We start from the raw sequence: 18,563 nt of genomic DNA, 5'->3' as shown, positions 1-18,563 counted from the left end.
TCTTGTCATCTTAGCCAATCTGACAGGTGTGTAGTGGTATCTCAGAGTTGTCTTAATTTGCATTTCTCTGATCAATAATGATTTGGAACACTCTTTCATATGAGTGGTAATAGTTTCAATTTCATCATCTGAAAATTCAGATAGAAGTAATTTTACACTTTACATTTCTTGCTGTCTTTTTTTTTTTTCAAATGTAGCAATTAAGAAAATTTTTTGTGATTTTGTATGTATAATTGATACCACAATTCCTTCTCACTGAGTGGGAGATGGACAGAAGCCAGGGAAAGAATTTGGAAATTAAAATTTTTAAATAAATATTCCCAAAAGTAAAGAAATAATAAATTGAAGGGTTTGGGAGTGTACCATATACACTAATGCCTTTTCCCCCCACTCCAAAAGAACTTGGTTATCAAACCTTCAAGCAGCCCATCACTACCTGGAAGTTACTTCTTAAAATTGGAAAATAGGTGTGCTTATATAGTTCAGACCTGCCTCAGCTAATATATATCTCAGATTATACTCATCTGAAAAGTTAATAAAACTTATTTAATTCTTATGCTGTCCTCCCAGCTCCCACAGTACCTCCTCAGAGAGTGCATCTGGAGGGAACGAAGAGGTATCTCTAGGACTTAAAGAAAGAGGCCATAAATAAATGTTTAGTGATGATGATTCTAACAGAAAAAGTTAATCAAATGAATATAAATACAGTTAAAAACTGAAGATTTGAGATTTTTTTTAAAAAGTCTTAATATTCAAATTATGAATATTCTGTTATTTAGGAAGTATTACTTATTTTTTCAGAGTATGGTAGTGATAACAAAAACTGAAAAAATACTGTCTTTCCCACAATAAAGGTGAGATATGGAGCTGAAATAGGTACAACAACATAAAATTCTGAGTGATTGTCATGCAGCAGCAGAAACTAGTTTTATTGAATTCCTCAGTGTTGTAAATACCTATCTTACTTCATCTTATACAAAAGACCTAATTTGTGAAACCGTGTCATATTGAGAACTCTGGCTCTTTGTTTTGTTTTTCAGAAATATTTGAGAAGTAAAGACTTTGAGACCATTAAGCAATTTGCCATTGACCATTTTAATCAGGTAAGAAGGGAATGAGTCTGTTGCATCAGAAGCTTTTTACTTCCTATTCATGATATAGAACTTCTAATGAGGGTCACCTTGCTGTCATGAGAAAAGCATTGATCTTAGACCCAGAAGAGCTAGGTTCAGCTTCTAGCTCTGCCACTTATAAGCTGCAAGTCATTGAGTCTCTCCAAACCTCATTGTCTTCAAAGTGAGAATAATAATCTTTGGAACAATTGCCTCAGAGTTATTGGGAGAAGAGTATTTTGTAAAGTGTAAGGCCTATGTGGGGGCAGTTAAGCGACTGTAGATAGAGTGCCAAGCCTGAAGTTAGTAAGATTAGTCTGACTTCAGACACTGCCTAATTATATGACCCTGGGAAAGTCAATAACCATGTTTACCTCAGTTTCCTTGTCTGTCAAATGAGCAGGAGAAGGAAATGGCAACTCTCTAGTATCTTTGTCAAGAAAATCCACAGATGGGGTCCAAAGACTAAGATGGAACTGAAAACCAACTGTCCGTCAAAAAGGACTACATAAAGAGTCAATTTACTTGAGCCAGCCATTAAGCTATAGCCAATACAGATTTAGTTAGTACAATTTTCTTTTCTTTCATCTTGCCACATAAATAGTGGTATTGATGTCTTTTTGCATCACTCTTAGGTTTTAATGGGTTTTAAAGGTTTTAAATCAAACTTTAAGTTCTTTAGACTCAGGACTTGAGTTGAAATCCTGCCTCAAGCACTTATTAAGTGACCCTAAATAAATCACTTAGCCTCTATTAATTTCAATTTCTTCATAAGTAAAAAAGAGGATAATAATAATGCCTTCCTCCTACGGTTGTCATCAAGATCAAATGAGATAAAGCATTTTGCCAACCTTAAAAAGTATTAGATACTGTTGTTATTTGACTTAACAACTTCTTCCTACATGGCTACTCTGATACATTTTCTCATAGAAAACCAACTTTTATGCCCATTTTTCTTTCCTCTGTTAGACTGTACATGTATTAAGAGTACCTAATGAAAATATGAATAGGGAACAGGCATTTTTCAAAGATAATTTTCTCTAACAGCCCACATTTTCACAGTCATGTAGTTGACTGAAAGATATAAACTACCATCCAGCTGTGTTTAGTTTGTTTTTCTCAGAGCTTTTGACTCAGGAGAGCCAAATACATACTTGACCCAGCACCTCTCCCAACAAGTGTCTCCAGTAACTTGATTTATAAAATGACCAAAAAAAAAAAAACATAAAAAGAAAATAATTTTTTGCACAACAAAAAGCCCTTTGCAAAATTTCTGGGTGGTATTTACAAAACTTTCTTCACCATAGGAGGTTTCACCCGTATTTCTGAAGACCAGTGGAAGTGGGAAATCTCCACTTACTAAACTCTTAAAGGAAGAGGAGAAATCAACCTTAATCAGACTAATGAGGGTCCAGGAAGAAGATGTGCTTCTGTTAGCTGCTGGAGAGCATAAAAAAGTGGTAAGGAAGATTGCACACTTATCCCCATTCCCAACTCCCAGTAAAGGCCTTTCTTAAAGAGGAAGTCATAGAATGTCTGAGTTGTATCTGAGCTCAGTAGCCCATGACAGGGGCTGTGTAAGACACATTGGAAATTGGGTAGTAATTCCATAAAATGTGTTTGAAAATATTTTGTTAATGCCAAGATCTCTGGAAATCTGTGTTCACTCTGTTTAAATGAATTTCATAATGTACCTGAAGAAAACCTTATTTGAATTCTCTTTGTGAGTAAAAGATAATCTTTAGCCTTTAGGAGGAATAGTTTTCTCAAAGATATCACACATGAGTGTGAAATCACAGAATCTTGTATTTGGAGAAGACTTCAGAGAGATTATCTAGTTCAACCTATATTTATATAGGAGTTTTTTCCTATTGATAGGTGTCAGCAAACTACAGATAGCGGACAGAGCTTACCCGCCAACTTAAGTGCTGTCTGAGCTAACAGTGGTTTGTGCATTTTTTTTTTAAAGAGTTACTGTATTTAAATAATTGTATATAATATTTAAAAATGTAAAATCATTCTTAGCTCACTGGTCTGGTCCTACAAAATCAGACAGAGCACTAATTTGGCCCACAGACTATAGTTTGTTAATCCCTGCTCTACATGATTTGTGATAAGTGCAGCTTCTGCCTGAAGGCCTCAGCTGAAGGAGACTGTACTCTCTCCTTAGACAGACTTGTTTCCTTTTTCATAGCAATTTTTAATTGCTAGGAGTGTTTTCCTTAGCTCACATCTGAGTCCATCCCTCAACACCTTCTATTGCTCTTAATTCTCACATTGAAGGCCAACTACAAGAACCACCTGGATCGGATCCCTTAGACACCAGTTCTTTACATACTTGAAAACAACCATCCTACCCTCCCATGTTTTGGAAATTAGTCATCCAAGTGCTGCATGCATTGTTTCTACATTGTCGTTTGTTCATGGTGGGGGAGGAGGGGGATTGGTTTTTTGGTTGTGTCTTTTTTTGCTTGCACATTCTCTTATTTATAACCAGTTCTCAAGGATAGCAGGTTCTAGATTTTTTTGAAAATAAGAGAGCCCCAGGAGCAGCTAGATGGTGCAGTGGATAAAGCACCAGCCCTGAAATCAGGAGGACCCAAGTTCAAATCTGACCTCAGACACTTAACACTTCCTAACTGTATGACCCTGGGTGAACTACTTAACCCCAATTGCTTCAGCAAAAAAGAAAAAAATAAATAAGGAATCCCACTGCTGTGGTCATGGACTCTGATTAGTGAGGGATCCCCCTTCTGTGGGCAGTCTAAGGCCAGCCATCTTCAGGTCATACTGCTTGTTGCTCACTCCCCCTGGAGAGGAGTTCCCACCCTGTCAGCATTCCTTATTTGCCCAGGCTTAGATCTGTGCCATAACAGGCTTCCCCCTTCCATCCTCTCCTTACCCTCCAGCACGCCTCTCAGAACCACAAACTCCTGCCATTCCTGAAAAGGACACGTAAGTCATCTACTCTGATTTTCTTGTTCAATTGGTGTTGTCTTCTTAGAGTATAAGCTCTCTTGCGGACTTTACCCAACATGCTTACTTGCATTTGTATCCCTGGCAGCTAGCTTAATAAATGGTTTTTTTAATTCTTTCCTTGTACACATCTGTTCCATTGTTATTGTCTTCAGGTGAACTCAATATATAAAGTTTGTAAATGTTAAATTCCACTGAAAATTGTTGTTGATTGACTCCTCTTGTTTTTCCACAAGTCTCTTCAGCCTTTTAAAATTTCTTTGATTCATTCTGCACGAGGTATTCTCTTCTCGGCTTCTTTACTTTTCCCCTTGTCAGATCCAGAGAGAATCCATGTCATTTTTATCTTTGCTATCTATACCCCCATTTACTGTGGCATCTTCCCCATCACCTGAACCCCCTTTTCCCAAAAACCTTTATTCCTGGCCTCCTTGCTTTTTACTTTTTATAAATCTGAAATGTGGTTCATCAACAGAGAGTGCTTCAGACACCGCCATGTCAAGTTGTTGTGTTGCACATCTCTCAGTAGCTTTCCTTTGCCAACAAGTCCTGTGGGGCTTATCACCCATTGGTGCTCTGAGATCTCTGAAGTAGTAGGTGTGGTTAGAATGAGGTGGTGGCAGCAACATCAAAACACACTCATTGAAGGGAGAGGGATGCACCAGTCACTTGCAGAAAATAAAAAGTATCTAATACCCTTAATCTCCTCCATTAGGAAATGTAGTTTTGTGGCAGCTCAGTGGGAAGAACACTAGCCCTGGAATCAGGAGAATCTGCGTTCAAATCTGACCTCAGACACTTACCACTTCCTAGCCGTGTGACCCTGGACAAGTCACTTAACCCCAACTTCTTTGCCAAAAAAAAAAAAAAAAGATCAAAACAAGGAAATGTGATTGGTTGGCTGGTTTTTCCACTTGAGCAGAGTGTTACTGCCTCTTCCTACATCTTTTAAGATGCCTATATGCTGAGCCTCTACATTCAGTCTGAGTGCCAGTTAATGGGTTTCCCTCTACCTATTCTTTTCCTGTCATTCACAGTGTTCTGTATTAGGAAAATTACGGCTAGAATGTGCTGACCTTCTGGAGGCCAGAGGAGTAGAGCTTCGTGATCCAGCTCTGTTCCACTTCCTCTGGGTGGTAGAGTTTCCACTCTTCCTTCCTAAAGAAGAGGATCCCACAGAACTAGAATCAGCCCATCATCCATTTACCGCTCCTCACCCCAGCGATAGCCACCTTCTCTACACTGAGCCAGAAAAGGTACTGTTTTGTATACTTTCAAATAAAAAAAGGGATGAATCAAGGCAGAAAACTTGTAGTTCTGCATTAAGGTCTTCAATGTTGACTTTTACTGTCATCAAAAAAAAAAAAAAATCAAATTGCTCCACACATTGCCTATTTTGAATCAGTAATGAGCAGTCTGCTACTTATTCAAAATTTACAATAATTTCTTCTTGCATCAAGACAGGGCAACATCTTTTTATTGTTGAAAATCCCACTTCTTTTCTAGGTTCGAAGCCAACATTATGATTTAGTGCTGAATGGCAGTGAGATAGGAGGTGGCTCTATTCGAATTCATAATGCAGAGCAGCAACAGTATGTTCTGGAAACAGTGTTAAAGGTAACTGACCCCTATGGGTTCTAGGCAGCATCCTGGCATTTAATAAAGTGTATTTTAATTGAATATACTTTTAATCAAAATAAGCCATTGTCGTTTTACATTCCAAAGACAGCTTTAGAGTCTGCTGTTATAATTTATATAGTCCTGTGTTGAGCCTGAGACATTGCTCATAAGTACAGAGTATGAATGTGTACCTGAAGTGATAGTGAAAAGACTTAAAAGGGGGAAAAAACTAAAAGGGCTTTAATATTACTCATTATATAGCATTAATTTGAATTTGAAATTTGGCAAATCTTGGTGATAGGATAATTATCCATTCTCTAGGATTTAAAGCATGGAAATTAGGAGATGGTATCTGTAATATAAGCCAAAACTCTAGAGATTAGGGGTTATTAAAAGATATGTAGAGTAATAAGTTTAAGGCTGAAAGGTTTGAGGAGACCTAGAATTATATCCTGCAAAGAGGGAGATTTTATTGGCAGTTGAGGTAGATGAAACTATAAGATGAATGGAATTAACTTACTTAGATTCCTCAGGAGTAGAAAGGGAAAGTATGTGTGTACAATTTTAAAACCATTGTCTTTTTGAAATTACAGGAAGATGTTAAAATGCTCTCTCACCTACTTCAGGCTTTAGATTTTGGGGCGCCGCCCCATGGAGGAATTGCTTTAGGTAAGTGCATACAAATCGTTCTTTTCACCTAAAAATAATATGTTGGCTGCCTGCTGTTTGCAAGAACTACTTGTCCCAATTACCTTTTCAAGCAAGAAAAAGGACGCTTGTCGGGCAGCCCACACAGACTGTAAATACCCCCAACAAGAAGTCTTATCCACCTAGTGATATATCATTTCCCTGATCACAGTGGATCATCAGTAAATTCTTAGCAAAAATTTATTATTCATTATAGTAGCATTTGGAAATTGATCCTGAATACTGCTCTAAAATGAAAGCCTAGAAAAGAAAATATTCTTAAAAAGAAAAAAGTGTTTCTACAAGTTGGATCCATGAGCCAACTAAAACCCCCAAAGTATTCAGTAAACTCTATCTGACTCCTTCAAGACTTCACATAAAAAATGATCTAGAATTTGGATAGAAAGCTACTAACCACAAGTTACATGCCTTTTTTGAAGTAACATGAAGTTTCTCTTATAGGGCTAGACAGATTAGTGTGCCTTGTCACTGGAGCACCAAGCATAAGAGACGTCATTGCCTTTCCAAAGTCCTTCCGGGGACATGACCTGATGAGCAATGCCCCAGATTACATGTCTCCTGAAGATATAGAGCCCTACCATATCCAGGTCAAGAGCCCAGGAGTCACAGACAGAAAAGATGTCAAGTCTGTCATCTGTGAAACTGAGTCTTCACAAGAGTTGGTGTTCCCGAGCCTTGCCAAAGCTGAGAATCCCTAGACCAGACTCCTGAACATCAGGGAAGAAGGAAGTCCAGCCCATGGCCAGATGGCCAGTAAAGAAGGTGTGCAACACATGGAAGGTGTCTCCTCTCTCAATCATAGAAACCAGCATTGTCACAGACAGAGACGCTGGGCCCATTGGGTGGCTAGGATGGCTGCTTTGTGCCCCACCATGGTTCTCCAGGGTGTTCTTGGGAGCAAAAATGGCCAGTATTGTGTCAGGTAGAAAATGCTGCAATCCCTAGGATTTGGTGATTCAGGCCCAATACAGGGTCTTATCCCACAGTAGAACTGGCTAAATTGTGATGTTTCACTTGCAGTGTGGAAGAGGGAACTGGACACCAGGCAAGAAGTCAGCAGGCCCAGCTCTAGGGTCAGGGACCCCAAGATTGTCTCACACTCAGCCAGGGTCTTTATCTGCAACCTAATCATGATATTATTGACCTACCTCACAAGGTAGTTATGAGGATTAAAGGGAAAATAAAAATGTTCTGCATCTCTTAAGTGCTACTATTAACTACCAAAAATACATATATAGAAGCAGCTAATCAGTTGTATAACTAAAGCCCAAACAAAAATGAATAACAGATTTGTAAATCAATTGTTTTATGTTGTTTAAAGAATACTAATTTAATTACTAAATGTAAACCTCTGGATTAGAAACGTCAGGAAATGAGGTACTAATTGCGATTTGATGACATAGAAAGAATACAAGGTTTATGTTCTGACTACCACACTAGTGGTAACCTTGTGTATCTTGGGGCTTACTTAACTGACACTCAGCTACAATTCCTAAATTACCAAACTCAGAAGAGTTTGTTGTGAGGAAAACATTTCATGGCCTATATAACACAGCTATATAAAAGTGATCTTAATGGTACTAATGAAAAGAAGAAAGTTGGTTCAGTTAATTAATGATTAGAGTTGACACTAGAAATATAAACAGGACTATGATTAATTATACTTCCCTGACTTACCTTAAATTGGATTATATGCCTTTGGTCCAAAATTTTAAATAGCTTGATGTACCTTCCTTTTTTTCATTATATTACAGTTGAGAGATATAAATCTTGGGCTTATGATCTAATCAGCTAAAAAAATATATTTTTCTGATGTATAGAATTTGTCTTTGATTCTGTTTTGAGATGTACATAATATAAATGGAGTTAAACTACAGAAAAGTTGGTTAACCAGTAGGTGGTGCTTTTCCCTCACATTTGTCTTGTTAACAATATCTTGCCTAACTTTGGTGGGCACTTGGTGAACAGAAAATTTCAGTAGTGACATCAAAGTTAATTGTGTTTTTCCTTCTTAGTATCAATGAAAGGTTTTTCTGAATTGAACTGAAAACCTTCATTAGACAACAAAGTCCTATTTTTTCCCATTACCTCTTTAATCAACATCTAATCACCCATTTTCTAACATTAAATATTTTCACCACTGCTACTCACTAACAAAAAATTCAAATCTGACAAAGAATTCTTCTTGGCATTATAGAAAAATCACTATGCTGGGGCAGCGAGGTAGCACAGTGAATAGAGCATCAGTTCTGAAGTTGGGAGGACCTGAGTTCAAATCTGACCCCAGACACTTAACACTCCCTAGCTGGGTGACCCTGTGCAAGTCACTTAATCCCAATTGCCTCAGCACAAAAAAAAAAGAAAGAAAGAAACATCATTATGCTGCCAGCATCTCCAAAACTCAAAAAAAAAACAACATTAGATTTCAGAGAATCCGTTAATGCCATTGCTTAAGTCCTTTTCATGCCTAGAAAAAAATACTTATTCTAAAATCCTACCACTTGTCTTGGGAGGTTTGGGGTTTTTTTTAACAAGAAATATAATTCTGCAAATATAAAAGGTTTCCCATCTCCCTCTCTTTCCACCCCCATCCCCTCTCCCCCTCCTGCCCATACAAAATTGGCCAACTGCTCCAAAACTTAGTTTAGAAGACAAGTTACTTGGAGACAATGAGAAGGTAGTTAAATTGCCCAGGGTCACAGTAGCAGGACTTGATCCCAGCAAGTCTTTCTATCTTCCCACCTACTAGATCTCTAGTTATTTATTTAATGCTTATTATATAATAATAATATATTTATACCCCCTGATAGTTTTAACTTATCCTAAGAATTTTAGGAATAGCTCAATTTGGGAATTCTGTCTTTTTAATTCAGTTTTATTTGTAAGTTTTAGATTTTCCCCCTTCTTTACCCATTGAGAAGGAAAGAAAAATAAAATCCATTATAAATATGTTGTTAGTTATACAAAACAAATTCCATCAGTAGCTAAAATACTCTTTAATTGGCATTCTTGCTACATTAGTCTATCTGAAGGTGGATCAATTTCCTCATAAGTCTTTGTAGTTATAGTTTCCTCATGAGAAATTGTAGTTGGTCCTTGTTGAACAGTTACTAGATCTTTAAAAAGTTACTTTTCCAATATTGTTATTTTATGAATTGCTCTCCTGGTTCTGCTCACTTTACTTTGCATCAATTCACATGCCTTTTCAGGTTTTTCTGAAACTATCTTCATTTGTTATTGCACAATAGTATTCCAGCATATTCATATATCATAACTTTATTCAACCATACCCCAGTCGATTGGCTTTTTCTCATTTTCCAATTCTTGGCCACCACAAAAAGAACTGTTGTAAATGTCTTTTATATATGTCCTTTTGCTCTTTGATCTTTTTAAGGTACAAACCTAGTAGAAGTATCATTTGATCAAGGGTATGTACATCTGAATAGCTTCAGGGGTTCTTTCCATTCAGTTTAGGAATTTGTAAGCTTAATTTCAAACAAGACAAATTTTTCACCTCCAGTCAAAATCCTGAGAAATAACTGTAAGATACATGCTTTTAAAGCGGGGTAAGAAGGGTGGAGAGGGGCTGGCCATTTCTTGGGGAGAACAGTGGTAGCCATTGTCCAGCAGTGATGCTTGTCCTGTGAACAATTTCTCCTTGTTGTCATCTGATATTTATATTCCCATGTCTGTTGGATGCGTTTTATGCCCTTCTGCTGTAGGAACAATGGTCCTATGCAACTGGTTTGTTTACTCCAAGAATTCCCCTTTCCTTCTTTTTAAAAGTTTAGGTCTCTCTATATTAATTAATAACAAAAACCCTTTTTTACCAACCTTTTTGAAGTATGGGTCTTTCTAAAGTTGCTGGCCCCATACCTTTTTCTGACTTCCAAAGAAATAGATTAGCAGATAACACTCAAGGTAACCACTCAGTACTTAACATTTTTCTGCGGACACGGATCTTCATCTGTAACAAAAAGTTGTACTCAGTGATCTGTAGGGCTTTTTCTGATATAAGATTTTGTCAGGCATGTCTGTTAAGATGACATCCATTTAAATACTCCCATAGCCTCTTCTCACTGTTTTCTGTCTTCTCTAATTTGAACAATGGCTGAAAGTCTATCTCCTCCATGAAGATTTATGGAGATAATAAGACGACTCATCACTTTCTTTAGTTAAAGACTTTTTGGTTTGGAGCTAATAATGCCAGAGTCATAATGTTTATCACTGATACTGGTGTGGCACTTTAAATTTCACCTAATTTGAGCTTCACAACAACGCTGAAGTGAAGATACCAAAGTTGTCAGTAACCATGTTTTACAATTAGGAAACGGAAAGTTATTGCTCACATGGCTGTTGGCAGAAGCTCCTGCATTTCCCATTGCTTCCCACACTGCCTTGGAGAAGAACTCCTGTTCTCAGATCCAAATGCCATGAATTTTCTTAGAGGCAGGACTCAAGTTATCCCACTAATTATCCCTCTCTCACTCATGCCAGTGCTACCTCTTAGAATTTTCCTCTTAATTTTTTATTATAAATTTAACAAACAGTTCACTATGAAAATAAAAAAGGATTACATGTGAAACAGCTTCTTGTTATAAAAAGTGAATACAAAATTTCACAATAGTAACAAAGTTCCTCTTCTTTCCAGTGTCTCCTTTTGAACTTCCTTTTCCCCTCTTCTACCATATCTTTTCAGTATCTTTTTTTTTTTTTTTTGGAATCTTTATCACAACTCCCCAAAATAGCTTTCCCTTCACAAATACAGGTATAAAAGCCAAACAATTCCCACACTGGCTATGTCTTACCACTACATGGGGTGTTCAGGAGGACTAACACTGGTGGGAGGGTTTGCAGAGCCCTTTTGGGGGCTGTTCATTCACCTTTGGTGTCTGTTTCTACCCCTTGTGGCTCCAAGAAATTGAGAGCATAAGCAGAGGCTATACCCTGGTAATAGAGGGGTAGGCTCAGCCAGGTTGAGAATAGCCAACAGGCCTTATACTGTTGGAGAGTTAGGGGAACATCTGCCCCATGCATGGGAAGATTTGCCTGAAGAATAAACAGATGAGGACAGTTTGTCCCAGTGATGGTAAAGGCAGCTGAAGCAGGCGCCGTGGAGCACATAGAGGTTGGCCAGACATCAGACCCCCAAGTCACCCGCTGCATCCCAGGCCACTGCCAGAACGCGACTTCTGTCTTCTGGACTTGAATGACTGGAAGAGCGTGAGAGGGACAACTTTGTGCGGAGCTGCCTCACTTAAATAAGATTCATGCGCAAGTCGAGAATGTCACTGGTCCTCTTGAAAATCAAAGGGCGACAGCCATCACCTCCCTGCAAAGAGCTGAGAAACCTGCTGCATCATTAGTCTCAGCTCGTTGTTAGTCACTGTGAGTCAGTTCTGAAGGTGTTTTCTTAGTAATTGAGTATGGGTCATTCTACAGTTGGCTAGGATAGAGCAGTGGGCTTGGAGTCAGGTGGTCCCAAGTTCAGATTCAGTCACACTAGCTGTGTGACCCTGGGCCAGTCATTTTAACCTGTCTGCTTCCATTTCCTTAATTATAAAATGGGGACTATAAGAGCATCTGCCTTGCCAAGTTTTTGTGAAGATCAAAAGAGAAATATTTGTAAAAAGTATTTAATGCGGCCCTGGAGTCAGGCCAGTTCCAATCCAGCTTTATGACCTTGGAAAAGTCCCTAATTGCTCCTTCCCCTTCCTTCTCTCCACAACCCCCCGCCCCCCAGCCAGTCCCTAAAAAAGCACTTCACATAGAGCTTGGCACATAATAGAGTCTATATAAATGCTTCTTATTTTTCCCTTTTTAGAGTAAAGTAGCTCCCATAGAGCCAGTCAAACTGAAAAACTCTTGGTCCAGATTCCTGTCTCAAGTCTTTTTTTATTTTTCGGAGCAATCTAGTTTAAACCCTTGTTTATCCAGACCTTCTCATTTCATTGGTCCAGGTAACACATCAAGAGGCAGCTTCAAGTGCACTGCAGTTTAGCCTTAGAAAATTGTCAGGAGCACTGTGAAAAAAATGAAAACTTGGGAGTTGATCCTTTGAAAGGCAGTGGCATCTATATCCTAATGGGCAAACATTACTTAGAGATGAACAGAAGCAATCTATTATTTCTGAATCTTGATGCTTGAATACAACACATAAATCCACTCTTTGTGCTCCTCTTAATGTCCATGGCAATAGGCTTTGTTTCAGGCTCCACTAATTAAACAGATGGCATCCCAACCCAGAGTGGCCATATGTGGGTGCTGGTGCTTCAAATACTTTGGCTCTTATAACAGTTTGCACCAATAGAAAAATGGAAGGAGTGTCCTAGTCCTGCAACAGTGACCTAAGTGTTCTCATCCATAGTCGAATACGTACATCTGGGTATGTATTTGCACTTTGGAAAACAGACCAGGGAACTTGAAGCATTTTCAGATGTAAGTATTTACAATTCTTTAATCTCTTTCCAATTCTAGGCATTAGGATAGGTTGTGGGAGGGAGAGGAAAAAAGGGAAAGGAAGGAAAAGGCAGTCATGGACATTACAAGACCTTGGGGTCTTTGAAAGCTTTGAAACTGAAAATTGTTTGAAGGCTGTTTCAAAAGTATGGTTAATAAGCCAAATACATAAAATTTCCCAACTAAATTAGACTGATCAGCTTCCCTGATGGCTGAATTGAAATTTTAGCATTGAGATTATCATTATGGCCTCTTCAACTATCTTTCTAGTTATGCACAATTCTGAGAAACAATATATTCATTTCTTGCTTTATGTAAAAATAACAATTATAATAATAGCAACAAGACAACTAAATGAAACCTGTGGGTCTAGGCTCATGATTTTTATATGAACTTGAGCAAAGGACTCTGTCTCTTCAGGCCTATTTCATTTGTAATTGGGCGAGATAACCCACCTCTAAGGGGCCTTTTTCCACCCCTACATCCTTGATCTTAATGAATTTTCATAAACTCTTGTTAGACATCATTTGATTCTCACAAGAGAGAAAGCTGGAAAGAAATAGTGGTATAATAGATCCTATTAAAACTTTGTCCTACACCATCTTCTCTCAAACGCTAGTGAGTGCTTTGTCCCATCTCCTTTAAGTTGGCAGTCAACTTGGCTGGCAAGGTAGTTTTTCCTGACGAAGCTCTGCTTATCTGTTGTCCCTTTCACTAGAAGAGAATCCATAAACTAACACTGGCCACCAAGCAAGAATTGACTCTATTTCCACATTCATTTTATAACATGGAATTACATATGCAAGACTAGGGAGAGAAGAATACATTACATATATAGAGTTATTACAAGCTATGGGTTTGGTTTGTTCTTAAATGACCAATGTTCCTTTCTACAAGAGCTGCATCATACTGCTATCTTGTGGTCAATTAACATATAATCAATATCTCCAAAGTCCTTTCTACGATGAGTCTTTTTTTTTTTCACTTTTACATCATTTCTGGCTATAAACTTTCTGTCTTATATGCATACATTCATCTATTAATTGAACATTACGCATAAGAAAAATTGATCCAAACCACCAGGGTTAGAACTCCATTCAATAATGCTGTAAAAAATTACCCTGGCATGAGTTCTATCAATAAAAAGTTATTTAAAAGAAAAAGAAAAAGAAATAACAAATGTTGGAGGGGATGAAAGAAAATAGGTAACTGGTCTAACTATTTTGGAGAATAGTCTGAAACTACACCCAAAGGATTATACCACAATTACCCCAAATAGACTAAAGAAAAATGAAAAGCACCTATGTGGACAAAAATATTTATAGCAGCTCTTTTTGTGGTAGTAAATAATTGTAAATTGAGGGGAAGCTCATCAGTTGAAGAATGGCTGAACAAGTTTTGACATGAGAAGTGTGATGGAGTTACAAAATTATGAGGGGGGTGCGGTTCAGGAAGAAAAAAAACATGACAAGACGATGCAAAGTGCAGTGAGAACAGATCATTGTGCACAATAACAGCAATGTTGTAATGATGATTACTGAGAAACTTGGCTATTGATCAGTACAGTGATCCAAGATAATTCCGAAATCACAATGAAAAACTGTTAACCACCTCCAGAAAGAGACTGATGAACTCTGAGTACAAACTGAAGTATAATTTTCTCACTTTATGGTTTATTTGGTTTTTGTTTTGCTTTTCTGTGATATGGTTAGTTTGAAAATATGTGATTTCACGTGTGTAAGTGTTAAATAGCTTGCTTGCCTTCTCAGTGTGTTGGGGAAAAGTGGGAGAAAGAGAATCTGGAACTCAAAATTTTAAAAGAATGCTAAAAACAAATATTTTTAAAGATAAAATAAAATGTGTTCCCCCAAACAAAAAAAAAAATAGAACTCTATCCAATATTATATGCCACATTCCTTCCTCAAAGTGCCCATGTCTTTTTCAAATGAAATCAAGCTTTCTCCTTGTCCTGTTATTTATGCCATTCGGAAAGCAGCCTCAATACAATGCAGAATCTGACATTTTACAGATTATACTAAAAGTCCTAATGCAATAAGTTATTAGTTTCAGTCCACAGTCCCAATTTATTTTTTTTTTTAAAGTTGATTGTGCTCTCAAAAATATCTCTGAACTTAGGAGTAACTACAAATTTGTGAGTATTATTCTAGGTGAGTCACTTGACCTCTGCCTGTCATTTTTTTCACAAATAAAATAAGGATAACACCTACTCTTTAGGGTTGTGGTGAAGATCAAATAAGATTTGCAAAGCACTTTTCAGATCTTAAAGTGCTATATAAATGGTGGTGGTGATGTTAGTGGAGAGGGAGTAGTAGTAGTGGTGATAGCAGTAGCACATGACTGTCAAATCATTTTTCTGCCTGTTGGGAGGTAGGTGCCATTATTCTCATTTTACAGATGGGTTAATTTAGAAGTTGAGACTTGTCTCAGAGGTGTTTGCACCTCAGAGGTGGGGCTAGGAACCCATCTGCTGAGCCTGAAACAGTTAAGCTAGTCACCTCTATTATCCTCCAAATGACTAGTTTCCTCATCTTCTTCAAGGTATTCAAGTACTCCATATTTTAGCAATGTAGCAGTATAGACATGTTGGGGGATGACAAAACATTCTGGCTGCCAGCAAACACCTATTTTCTTCTATGTGCTCACAAATCATCTATTTAATATTCCACCTCTGACTACTTTTATTAAACTAGTTTGCAGAAGCCACCTTTTCCCCATGTTAAAAAATTCTTTCATCCCTCTCTTCAACCCTTAAGACGCTTTCCTAATGCTTTCTCAAAGATCACCAAGTTTACCCACAATCACAACTATTCCTTTTAGTGCACAGGACAGTCAGGCATTTCTTTTGATATGCTGAGAAATAATTCTACAAGAGCCCCTTCTCCAGTTCCCAAGATGTCAGACCTCCTTTCTCTGTGCCTGTTCTTTCAGTCGACTCCCCTTAGGCTCTGGTGTGGCCATGATCAGATCCCTAAAAAAGACGTTGCTGTCCCAGAACCGGGAGTCGCCTCAGTGGAGCCCAGCAGAGATTGCGGTAAATACTGCCAGTTTTGGGGGTGGAGGTAATTATGGTGGGAAGTGAAATGTAACTTCAGACTTACCAAGTTTTCTGAAGAGATGGAGCAAATGCAAGGATCCTGGGCTTGCAGTTTAGAACCCTGGTGGTGGTCTACATATTCAGTAATTTTAGCATCAAGATTTAGCAGGGATGGTGCTGGCCAAAATCCTGATGGCCAAGGGATGGATGTTGGGAATTTGACTAGACAGAACCTAACTCCGGCTAAGGAAGTCAAGATAAAGCAATCTTTTTGACCCTAATTGTCCCTTGACTTGTTTTTTTCCTCTACCACAAGACCTCACTTGTATCCATTCTTGAAGTAGTTCATCAGTCACATACAAACTGGTTAACCAATGTGGTACTGGGCATTTAGCTGCAAGGTTTGTTCATGGGTGTCTGTATACGAGATAAGCTGTAGCTTGAGCTGTCAAACCTTGCTTATCTGGTAGGGAACCTGGTATGTCAAGGCCACTTCTGACCATAAATTCAAATGAATGGTTGCCCACCAGAGCACATCCTGAAAGATGGTTGTATTCCCAGGTGCCCGGATGTGAACTCCGGCATTATGAGGCTGGTTTATGGGCCAGCACTGTGATCAAAGGTGAGAGCCAGAAGGAGGCCCTTCGTCAAGGGTTCAGCAAACTCTTCCACTACATCCAGGGAGAGAATGAGACAGGTATCCAGCTCTTCAATTCCCCAAACTGTACCCAGAATGACTTTACCATTGTAGCTGGTATTCCTACATCAAGTTAGGCTCCACAGATAAGACCAACTATACCAAAGGCTAGTCAAGTTTTCATGGCCATTGGGATGGCACAATCTCAGTATTTACCCTGCTCTCTTGCCACCATTGTCAGAACGCAGCTTTTGCAATTAGTTGATCTAGCTTAAGGCAGTCACCAGTAATTGAGTGCCCTAAGCTGTAACTGCTAAGCTCTCATTAGGTAGGCTGCCCCAACATTTCCCATCACATCCAAAGTTTAACACTAACCCAATTACTGCATTGATCTAAATCCAAATTGAGGCTCAACAATGCAAGTGCAGCTTCTTTTATACTCATGGCAATATTGGGTTAGAGTACTAAGCTATTTTGGGTTACATTCTACAAATTGGCCTCACAGCTTGTATCAGGTTGGTACTTTTGCAATTTCCAACAACTTGGTCTTTTGTGAGGTTGGACTAACTTTCCTGAACAAGAAGGCCTAGTGCAAATGTTTATTTTCTACATGAACACATGTATCCTATACTGTACTATTCTAATTATCTTCCCAAATTCCAGTACAAATGATTCACCAAAACATAATTATATCCCTTTTATCATCTACTTCTTGAAGACATCCAACACAGGCCATTGATTTAGCCTCTACAACTAATTCCCTTTCGTGGTTTCAGCAGGATCCATGTAGATCACTATTGAGTTTTTTCTTACCAGAGACTAAGATTGAGATGACAGTGCCAGTAACCTGCCGGGTGCAGCCTGGCACCACTGAATACAAGGTTTCCTTCTTTGTACCAACTAAGCATCAGAATTCTCCACCAGAGCCCACAGACCCGGATGTGTTCATTGAGGAGAGGAAAGGAGCAACCATTTTTGTCAGGTAGTATTTGTTTCCACTTCAGTGAGGTAGAGACCCCCTTGACATGCAAGTACAATGGGTCATCAGGACTTCACCCTACATTGTACAATCAATACCTAATTCCCCCAAAGAATGTCAATTTAAGATGCTATGCCTGAAGTAAAAGATCTTTTCATCTTATTGCAGATCATTTGGAGGATTTGCTTCTGCAGAAAAATTCAGCAAAGAAGCCAAAGCTCTAGCAGATACTCTGCAGAAAGAGGGTCAATCTTTTCACTCTGATTTCTACTATACTGCTGGCTATAACAGTCCTTTTAGACTCTTCAACAGACATAATGAAGTTTGGTATTTCAAGAAAGAAGAAATAGAAGGGTTATGGGTAAGGGCTAAATATTTGTGCTGACTTAAATCACATGCAACTATACCTTGTCCTATGTGGGGGGGTGGAATGGGGGAGAAAACCAGTGAAGCCATCAATGGGTTTATTTCCAATTCCTAAAGCTGCAACTCAAATATAGTTATAGGAAATAGGTAGGGAGTAAAGCAAAGCACAAGAAATAATTTTGTGGAAAATTTTTCGAGTTACAGATGGCGAAGAACTTCCTGGGAAAAATTGGCAAACTCCTAGTCTAACGGACAGGAAACCTGGGCACTGACCTCAACTGCCATTGATTTACACCCTGGGAATATCTGCATGGATCTGCCATTCCTTTTTAGTTATTTTCTTGCCAAATGAGCCAATAGGTAGTTTCTACAAACTTAAACTCTTATCTTTCTTGCTAAGAAAAATTGTTTAGTTACTTTAAAAAAAACTTTCAATTAAAATGACTAAGCTCAGTTGGGCTCATGAATACACTCTTAATGTTCTTTCCTTCCAAATATACCTCATAATCTAGTGTGGATGCCATAGTAATGGTGCTAAGTGAGCTAAGTGGTTTTTATCTGGAAATTCATCTGTTTAAAGAGATTATGACAGCAAATAATGTACAATACCATTTTATTAAAGTTATGTTGAGTACAATTCAACACAGCATA

General features: G+C 38.3%; 2 protein-coding genes across 3 annotated transcripts in view; both read left to right on the top strand.

Moving 5' to 3' along the window:
* The window catches only part of DARS2 (aspartyl-tRNA synthetase 2, mitochondrial), a 29,586-nt gene extending 21,283 nt beyond the window's left edge, over window positions 1-8,303 (top strand). The window contains exons 13-18 of the mRNA XM_051998925.1: window positions 1,041-1,103; window positions 2,420-2,572; window positions 5,126-5,344; window positions 5,595-5,705; window positions 6,302-6,377; window positions 6,858-8,303. Of these exons, the coding sequence (XP_051854885.1) occupies window positions 1,041-1,103; window positions 2,420-2,572; window positions 5,126-5,344; window positions 5,595-5,705; window positions 6,302-6,377; window positions 6,858-7,114 (879 nt within the window). The 3' untranslated portion in view covers window positions 7,115-8,303. The remainder of the gene's footprint in view (window positions 1-1,040; window positions 1,104-2,419; window positions 2,573-5,125; window positions 5,345-5,594; window positions 5,706-6,301; window positions 6,378-6,857) is intronic.
* Window positions 8,304-12,201: 3,898 nt separating this feature from the next.
* On the top strand, window positions 12,202-18,554 carry LOC127562890 (heme-binding protein 2-like). 2 transcript variants are annotated; one of them, XM_051998934.1, is made up of 6 exons: window positions 12,202-12,854; window positions 15,825-15,927; window positions 16,492-16,627; window positions 17,384-17,549; window positions 17,715-17,907; window positions 18,117-18,554. In XM_051998934.1, exons 2-6 carry the CDS (start codon window positions 15,853-15,855, stop codon window positions 18,159-18,161), a joined length of 615 nt encoding a protein of 204 aa, XP_051854894.1. In that variant the 5' UTR covers window positions 12,202-12,854; window positions 15,825-15,852; the 3' UTR covers window positions 18,162-18,554. The 2 variants fall into 2 exon arrangements, with proteins under 2 accessions (XP_051854894.1, XP_051854892.1); XM_051998932.1 differs by lacking the exon at window positions 12,202-12,854 and having other exon boundaries at window positions 15,838-16,627.
* The last annotated feature ends 9 nt before the right edge of the window (window positions 18,555-18,563 follow it).

The sequence above is a fragment of the Antechinus flavipes genome, chromosome 4, assembly GCF_016432865.1.
Source record: "Antechinus flavipes isolate AdamAnt ecotype Samford, QLD, Australia chromosome 4, AdamAnt_v2, whole genome shotgun sequence".
Taxonomy (NCBI): Eukaryota; Metazoa; Chordata; class Mammalia; order Dasyuromorphia; family Dasyuridae; genus Antechinus; species Antechinus flavipes.
This window is presented reverse-complemented; position numbering and strand designations above follow the sequence as displayed.